At 38.9% G+C, this 9,666-nt stretch overlaps 1 protein-coding gene across 1 annotated transcript; it reads left to right on the plus strand.

Moving 5' to 3' along the window:
- The first annotated feature begins 1,489 nt into the window (after positions 1 to 1,489).
- Positions 1,490 to 8,467, plus strand: LOC139738758 (tyramine receptor Ser-2-like). The gene is made up of 3 exons (XM_071649398.1): positions 1,490 to 2,150; positions 2,702 to 2,973; positions 8,339 to 8,467. The coding sequence occupies exons 1-3, from the start codon at positions 1,490 to 1,492 to the stop codon at positions 8,465 to 8,467; spliced, it is 1,062 nt and encodes a 353-aa protein (XP_071505499.1).
- The last annotated feature ends 1,199 nt before the right edge of the window (positions 8,468 to 9,666 follow it).

Raw genomic sequence — 9,666 nt, forward strand, 5'->3', positions numbered from 1 at the left:
AATTCCTCTAGTGATGTAACTGGTTACCACAAGACATAAATTGCTTTTAACATCTATAGGTCATCGCGTCAAAGTGGTGCTGGCAGTTTCCTCCTTTCTCTCCCTCCCTCTCTCTCTCTCCCTCACACACACACACACACACACACACACACACATACACTTTTTTGTTTTATGATATTCTTTATTTGCGTTTCATTCAATATCAAATCCATAATATTAATGAAATTGATGTTACCAACAACAAAAAAGCAGCTGTATTCTTCTTTCTTGTGCTGCTAAATCATTTTTCAAGCATATACAGTACAATATATTTGGGTCTTTTTACCAAATCATACCCTGTTTGTGTAAGAAAAATGACATGAAATTCTGCATAATTCTCAGAAAAAGCTATTTTGATCAGCCTAATCAAGCCAATCCGAATGTGCCTTATCACTCACACACCCAATAAGAAATTTGTGCTACTAAATCACTTTTTTAATTTAACTTCCTTCTTCTTCTTTTTTTATACAGAGCACACGCTACATACATAAATATATCAGATAAAGTATAACTCTTAAAAGGGAAAAAAATTCTTGATCAACTTGATCAGATTGCTCAATATCCACTTCATTACAAAAATTCTCTTACACTCTCTTGAGAATACAGCATTTCCCGAAACGTATCACACTCACACACACTCAAACACACACACTCACACACAAATACACACACATACTCTCTCTCTCTTTCTTCCTTTCTCTTTTTTTGCTGGTCTGTTTCGTTGAATTAAATCAATTTCTAACTTTCGTCTGGTGCTGTGAAGTATGCTTCCGCTCTGTCTACACCCGAGTTCCACCGGCTGTAATTCAAATTGAACCGGGGTAGAGCACTGTTATCCAATGGCATCTCAGACAGAACTTAACCCCGCCCCCATAATCATATCGCGAAATATGCTTTGGATAACAAAAAATCCTCGCAAAAAGCAAGTTTTCATGTCGCATATCATTGTGGCATAAATGGTACAATGAGCATTGAATGATTCGGCACATGCGCATTGCTGTAAATCGTGAAAAATAGAAACTGAACGGCATTTATGAAGCTCTATGAATGGTTTGCAATGAAATAATACTGGTGGAGTGATCGCATGAAATGTCCCCATACTCACTCGGAGCCAGCCCTTATTAGGTTTAAAATCTGAAGTATTTTCAAGAGTTTTCATTCCTTCACTTTCCCACTTACCTTATCTGTTGCGTCTCACCAACAGCGAAAACCTTTTTCAGACATTACAACCACCCGGAGACTTTGCAGTATAGGACAAGCAACTAAGAGCCTTGATATTAATTTGTTATCTGGGAAAGAACGTTTTACCATTAAACTTTAGCTTTTTATCGTATTCACTTAGCACTGAACAAGTAGAATCATTTTATTCGAGATGTCTAATGATAGTTCAAATGAGTTCTTCAGTCTGTCAAGTTTCACTGTTTTGTCCGATGATACGACATCAGGAAACATGGCTATGGCTCAATCTTCATGGATGATTTCTGTGTTCGGCGGATTGTCCGTGGTCATCGCCCTGGTCGCTGTCGTCGGAAACTCTTTGATCCTCGCTGCTATCTTTTATGACCGTAGACTCCTGACTTACACCAATTGTTTCATCGTTGGCCTAGCAATCTCTGACTTGTGTAACGGGATCGAGGTTGGTTTTCGCAGCGTGAATACCTTCATGGGATACTGGCCATTTGGAAAAGTTGCCTGCGAGCTGCTGATGTTCTTCGCCCACTACACTGTCAATGTAACTTACGGGCTCATTCTTGTAATCGCCGTCGATCGTTTCCGCTCCATTTGGAATCCCTTCAAGCACTTACAAAACAAGACTTTAAAGTTTGCCACCTGTCTTATTTCTTCTGTCTATATCACCCTACTCTTCGCAATTGCCTTCTATCTGTATCTCTTGCCAATAATGTTAGGGATGGAACTCACCCTTGGGGACGAGATATGTCTGAGCCGCTATCAGGGCACGAAATTAAAGATTTCGATCTACTTCATGTTGGTTACTCGATACATACCCATTATTTTCACCGGTGTGCTTTACATCGTAATCTACGCCATCATCATCCATCGCAGAATCCTTAAGAAATCGTCAGCCTCTGCTCTCTCCACGGCAGTGGGAGGTAAGACATCTGTAAAGCCTTGTTGTCAGACTAATGTCGATATTGGTGACATATACTCCAGCTACTACGAATTGTTAGAGTCTTAAAGGACAAGTCCATCCCCATATACATGAGGATTGAGTGAACGCAGAAATATTAATAAAACACTTTATTGTGAAACTTTGAGGGAATGGTAGAATCCATTCAAAAGTTATGAGTTGATAAAGTATCTGGGCAGTAACTGCTGGGTGAGAAGTGTTTGATGTCACATGCTTAGAACGATATATGGAAAACAGAAAGAGATTTTCACAAAAGTTTGTTTTTGATAACAAAAAACGTATTTCCCTGACTCAGTGACTGAACGTTGTTTAGATGTTTAATGAAATGTATTTGTCATTTGTCATATGGTTGTTTTTGGTTTTGGGTGGTTTTTTTGCAATTAACTTTTACATCCTATCACAGGGTAAATTTACTGTTTTAGTATGAAATTAATGATATTATGGCATATAAGTAGTTCAGTGCTCTGGCTTTTGTTTGAGCCTTATATCTCTATCTAACTTGTCCTCACACAGATTCGCGTAAGACGGACCTGACCACCCTTCAAAGTGACAATCAGTCCTGCACTAAGCCAGAAGGCCTGGACATCCAACAAATACACCCACAGGTTCGGTCTCCCATCACTGAGAAGAAAGACATAGAAAGTGGAAAGAGAGGCAACGCCCGTGCACAGCGCACTCTGACCAAGATATTCTTAGTGCTGTTCCTGTCCAGCTTGCCGGGCATTGTAATTTACGTCACTCACATCATGTGTAACTTCTGCATACCTTTCGGCACCATCGGAAATGTATGTATATCTAAAATGTTGCCTTTAATCTCTACCGGTTTTGAATCTATATAATACATAGATAGAAAGCAGCACGTTCAATGACATAAACCTGCTTACAAGGAGCTCAGCTTCTTCGTCGAATACGAATCTACAAAAAAGTAAATAAGAATGTGAAATATGTACCCACTGAGGGGATTGTGCTGTCATTTTCTAAAGCTAGTTTTAGAACTGAAAATTAGATATGGAGCGAAATGATGTGATACATGAAGGCAAACCATCTCTTTCATCAAATTCATTGTTCTATAATTCTAGTCCTTAATTCAGGATTCAGAGGTTGAAGCTATGGAATCAGTGAACCTCCTGACCTCTTTATACTTCAATAACTCAGAAACAATAAACTTTGAACGTACGCATATCACTAAAAACACAAAACAGACGAAAATCACATAATAATGGACTTTATGTACTTGCCCGATAAATTACGTAAACGTCAGCAATGACATGATCTCTTCTTCCACGTCTTTTTTCTTCTTTTTCGTCTCTACTCTCACTTCACAAAAATCATAGCTAAAGCTCAGCATCTATTTCTAATGGTCCGGGGTCACCAGAGAAAGATGTTGGGCTACATTATTATCTAAGTAATGATGTTATGTTTGGTGGTTTGATAAGGCCACCGATTTGTGAGTGTGTACATTGTTTTTGTGTATTTGTAATAAAGAGAGGGGGAGAATTTAGCTAGCAGTTCAGTGCTTGCTAACTGGATGTACACGATTTTACAGTGCGTATAAAAAGGTAGTCCAATTTGGAGGGCTGCTATTTCATGATTGCAGCTAAAGAGAGCACAATGTTATCTATGAACAAAGATAAGCTCTTCCTGTTTCCATTGGTACCTAATTATGTTCACAAATGCATGACTGAGCACATGGACTTTAAAGATAGTGATAACAACTTGCACTTTTTCCAGGTGTGTCTGTTATTGTGAAGGAACAATGCATGTCTGACTGCATGGATGAGATATGTCATTGAAAGTGTATATAAGCCATGTAGCCTGTACGTCAATGCAGGTTTGTGTTTAGGGTTTCCCCTAACATTGTATGGTTCATACCCTGTAACATGGCCACATATCCGATAAATTGGTCACTCCCACAGAGCTAGGCCAACCAACACAGTCCATTTTCTCTGTTCATCATATTCAACACAGCCCGCTGCGACAAACCATGTCTTGAATATTAATTGAGAAAAATGGATAACAATTAAGCCTTTATAGGAAGGACCATGTAATCGACAACGTGGCCATGTTGAAGGTTATGAACCCTCAAAGGACAGGGTAAGGAAAAAAACCCTAAACACGAACCTGCAGTCGTGCAGGATGGCCCAATGATTTTACCGCTTCCATTGACAGATCTCATTCATGTGTTCATGTGCTCAGGCATGCATGGCGTTTGTTAATGTAATTAGATACCAGTGGAAAGAAGAAGAGTTCCCTTTTCCTTACAATCAACATTGCACTCTCCGTAGCAGACAATTTTAAAATAGTAGCCCTCCAAACCTAAGTTACTGTTTTCTTTTTGACACAGATTGTATTTCAACCAACTGTTGCGACAAAAAATGCCAACACGCGACTAGTCTTCAGGGTCAAATCCTGCAAAGTTATGTTTATATCACGGCTAAATACAATCCATCTATAGAAATAAAAGTAGTTTAGCTAACGAATACGTTGTGTCAAGGAAAAAAAAAACACCTTCAAGTCTCAACTCGATATTGCGTGTGTTCGTCACAGTTATTTGAAGTCCTTGCTTATTATACCTGTCTATTTTCGCATAATAGTCACAGTTGGTAATTATTTGATCTTTTATCAAATAATTTCGTTGTCAACTTTTCGTTCTTTCTTACTTCGTAGTTTCAATTAAGTACGTGGTATCTATAAAAGCAGTGGCGGATCCAGGGAGGACCTCAACCGGCGCACGTCCCCCCCCCCTTATTTTTTTGTTGAAACAAAAGAAATACAAAGAACATTTGTAAACGCGCCCCCTCTTTACGGAATTCCTGGATCCGCCCGTGAAAAGCACCTTTTCTTTAGTAGAATAAAACATCATACTGTGCTAGGTGAGGTCCTGTACCTCACGGAATCCGCTCTCTGAGGACTATGCATCTCATTGTACAGCCAAAGCAATGGGAAACTCTTTATTTCTAGAATGGAAGCGACCAGATTCCAGTGCAGCTGAAGAAGAAAAGCTTGAATGTTTCACGAACATTTCATATGAGTGTGATACATGATTTAAATAGAACTAAGTTGTTTGAATTAAAGTGCTTCACTTTTTTTTCAGAAAGCATTATCTCCCCCCCCCAAAAAAAAAATACAATACGATAACTTTAAAAATAGTGGATCAATTCAAATACAATTTCAGGATATAAAGATGTAATTTATTACCAACATTTTACAGAAAACCACATCCACTTTGTTTCAGTGGTCAAAGATAAATGAGGATCTTTGTCATATTTTGTAGAGCATGCCAGAAATCCCTTCCCTCAAAGTTCTGTCCATTGTGTTCACACATGAATAATTATGCAATTCCAAGAGCATCCAAGTGTCATATACTTCGAAGAAATAGACAGACTTGTTTTACAACGATCCACTTTCACTGTGACCACTCAACCAAATTGAATGGGGATTCCTGCAAAATATAATTAACATTTTTTTTCAGTATAATTCAAATTTTATTTCAGTTTTTTTTTTGAAAAGAACGTAGTCATTTTACTTCCTATTCTTAGACCCTATAGCATTTACACAGTTCAATCGTATTGAAATTTATCAATGCAAAAATTGGATTGTAATTTTTATTGGGACATACAGTAGAGGTCTCGATTGCCATTTCGTCTTTTCAAAAATATTTGCAGTCGGCATCTGAGACAGTGGACATCACAGGTACAATATTCTTATATATAAACCATCAGAAAGCACATCAAGATTTTATCGCTTTGATGTGTAGAGTAGAGATGCACTTCTTGTCTACCCAATTGCCTTCATCATCAGGGGCCGCGGAAGCGGGGGGGGGGGGGGGGGGGGCTGGCTGGGGGCTGCAGCCCCCCCCCCCCCCCCTCACACACTTTTGGTTCGTGGGGGAAAAAAAGAAAAGAAAGAAAGAAAGGAAAAAAGAGGAAAAATCGTTGAAGAATTCACAACATTCATAAATTTGAATTTCCACAGATTCCGCCCTTACATACATGTAAAGTTTCCGTCTAAGCACCGGCGTAGCAAAGGAATGGGGGCGATGGGGGCGGTCGCCCCTTTAGATTCTGAATAATTCTTAGTGCGCAAGACTTATCACTTATATTCCGAAAAATCAAAAGTTCCCTCATGTAGAAGGGGAATATCCTCTTAATCAACCCTTTCCTCTCTCAGTTCCCCCGATCAATTTGTTTCTCTAATCTCCCACATATTCCATCAGGTATGCGTATACGAGATATCTAAATTTCAACTGTAAAAAGGCAAAAGCTCAATCGTATGTGAAGGGTGGGGATAGCACTCTCCCACGTTTTCTCCCTGTTCGCCCCCCCCCCCCTCACTGTACATAAGAAGTAGACTATGGCTACACTTTGAGTTTTCCAACTATATGTCACAAAATGTGTACACCAAAACGTTTAACTGCAATCAGAAAATACAGAATCTCTTATCCCCCCCCCCACATCATCCTGCTATGTCTTCTTCCACAGACTTGCGCTTCTTTGATTGACAAATTTCCAGATTTTCCAACAGAAACGTGCGCCAGATTGTTGAATTTAAGTTCAAAAAATGAAAAAAAAAAATACTCCCTCAGGCGAATATGGGAGGGGTATCTTGCCACCCTCCCGTTGATTGGTCTCCTCTATTGACTAGTACATTTTTGGGAATGACAATTTCTGAATTTCCGACAAAAAGTGTGCTTCAGATGGCTTTATTTCAATTCTAAAAACGCAAAACCTCCGTCGAGCGGGAGGGGGCATCCCCCTCCCTCACCCTCCCCCTCTACCTCATTAGACTTTATACATACACACAGATGTGGAATAAGAGCTAAATGCCGTGATTTTTCTATTAACACTTCCCTGAAAAAAAAAACATAATTATTTCCATTTTTTTTTGGGGGGGGGGGAGCTAGAAAAAAACTCCAAGTATTGCACCAAAAGTTTGCACCAGATCACTGAATTTCTGGTCTGAAAATGTAAATTCACCTTCGTGTGGGAGGAGGAATATCCTCGTGTGCATGCCTTTTCTGTTTGACTGCTTAACCTATAGCGTCCATGAAATTCATTGCTAGAATCAATACAAGAAGTTCATTTAAAGATTTAATGCTACCACTTTATAGGCAAATTGTTCAATAATAATCCACATAAAAATATCCTGCTACCTAAAACAAGTGGGGCCGTTTCAAGTCGATAAAACACGCAAAAACATGCATGAAACTGCACCATTTACAGCATCAAAAAGCAAAAAGTTCTCACTGGGGGAGGGGACACCCCCCTCCCACACCCTCCACCTCTCGCTCGCTCCAATGGCTCGGGCTCCCTTGTATGTAACTCACCTCCCCCCCCCCCCCCCCCCCCCTCGCCGGTGCGTCTAAGCAAAAAAAAAAAAAACAAAAAAAAAACTGAAAAACTGAAAAACTGAAAAACGTTCCGCGGCCCCTGATCCTGATCATTCCAAAATGGGTGTCACACTCATAATTCGCAAGGTGGGTTTTGGATTTGAGGCTATGGATAGTTTTGTTCGGCCAATAAAACGTGTAACGGTATCATCACCTGCAATAGACAACGGCTTGTGCTGTATACGAAAAAAAGATACTATGGCCTGTTATAAACACTAGTTTATATAGTACAATCTGTGAAAAAAAGTAATGCACTAGTATAGGGATTGTGTTCAGTTTAGCTGTGGCTTGGAAAACAGTAATTGGTTATCAGGCTGTAATTGCTGTGCAACTAGACGCCCACAAACCTTCGTGTTAAGGGATACGGTTAACTGTGCAGACCAATGGGGTGGGGGAAGTCGACGATCAGTCGGCAACCGGTTACCTACCTTCTTACCACCAAATGACAAAACAAAACAGCAACAAACGTTTTGCTGACAAACATGGTCGGCTTAATGTTTTTCATTTCATGCAGAACCTATGAACCGAAGGCTGAAAATCATTTGCCCACTTTAAAAGAAAAGTAAATAGAGATAATGGTCAGCGATCAGTATCTGCCTTTGATTGTCAGGAGCGCGTGACAATTGAAGAAATCGAAGTTCATTGATTAAGTTACTGTAGGTTCAGCATTTGATTATGTCACGCCTGATTTTATAGTAAAATATACTCGTATAGGTATATCTAAAGGAGAGCACATTATGTCTGTTGTGTTTTACTTTCAGGCGACAGTGATTATCATGCACCTGAGTTTCGCCATCAACCCAATCTGCTACGCGACTGGGAATCCGCTCCTCAGAGCTGGAGTCATCAACTTCTTATGCCAACGAAAAGGGGTGAAGCAACGGCCATAGACCGCCATGGTTTAAATTCAGCAAAACGCTATTTGTGTGTGTGTGTGTGTGTGTGTGTGTGTGTGTCTGTTTAAAGTAAGAGATTTCTCCTTTTTTTGGCTTAAAAACTAATGTGTTGCCAGCTACTCATTAGCATAGAACAAGCTTCTATGCACACACCCACCACACACAAATACACACGCTAAATACTCCAGTACTTGCACGTTTTCATTCAGTGTTCATAGGCACGCTCAATTGGTAGCACATGTGCATTTCTTGCCTGATTTGTCAGCTGTAAGCACAGAAGTCATGGTTTTTATATATTTACATTAAGCCTCAACCAACTAGTAAGTGGAGTGGTACTCTCGGGCACAAGAGTTATTGATGATGCAATGTAGTTATAGATAACATTCAATGAAACTGAGGATAAAGGGCTTGAGCTTCATTGATCCTAGCAAAATCTTCGTTGAAGTAACTTCTGTGATGATAGCAATTGAACAATGCGTTTTATTCAATGATAATTTCTTTTGTTGGGTAATCCTACGTTTCACTTCATTACAAAATATGGGAAAATATTGAAATTTCTAGAATAGAAAATAACTAATTTACTCTAATAATGTTTTTTTGATGACGATTGGTTTACTTTATTGTGTAACAAAGGACATTCGTGACACATTTATATTGTTTTCTTGTGTTACTCTATTTATACTTGGTGTATTTTGCATGAATTGTTTCTGTGCTTCATGCTCCTCTAGATTAGCAGTATAAACCTATGATGGAGTTACTAAACCTCGGTAAAGAATACTGAATGCATAAACAAATAGAAAAAAAATAAATGAATTATAGCAAGTGTACATCTGTTCAATAAATAAAATACGAAAGTACACGAAAAAAATATTGAACAAACCTGAACTTTAACTGAAACATACCAACAGGCAATAAAACATTCATTCTCATATCTATACATTAAGCCGACTTTGACAATTAAATCAATGACCATTTTATTGAGTGATTAATTTGTATAGTTATCCATTGTAATCGATTTTTTTTTTGGTAAGAATAAAGTTGATCATATGTATTAGGACATTGGCTATTATCTGGCTGCGTGTATGCGATGATAGTACGGGGAGATTGAAGTGAGTCTCTCGGATATATCATGTCATTCTCTCAGACAATCTCGGAGAATATTGATTTAAAATCTTTTTAAGATTTCATCGTGT

This window comes from Diadema antillarum, unplaced genomic scaffold, assembly GCF_040938485.1.
Source record: "Diadema antillarum isolate AM-2024a unplaced genomic scaffold, OU_Dant_1.0 seq00000767_RagTag, whole genome shotgun sequence".
NCBI lineage: Eukaryota > Metazoa > Echinodermata > Echinoidea > Diadematoida > Diadematidae > Diadema > Diadema antillarum.

Coding starts and splice junctions, on each gene's coding strand:
- LOC139738758 (XM_071649398.1), top strand. CDS start 1,490: ATGGCTATGGCTCAATCTTCATGGATGATTTCTGTGTTCGGCGGATTG. Junction 2,151..2,701: donor TCTCTCCACGGCAGTGGGAG/GTAAGACATCTG, acceptor GTCCTCACACAG/ATTCGCGTAAGACGGACCTG. Junction 2,974..8,338: donor CTTTCGGCACCATCGGAAAT/GTATGTATATCT, acceptor TTTTACTTTCAG/GCGACAGTGATTATCATGCA.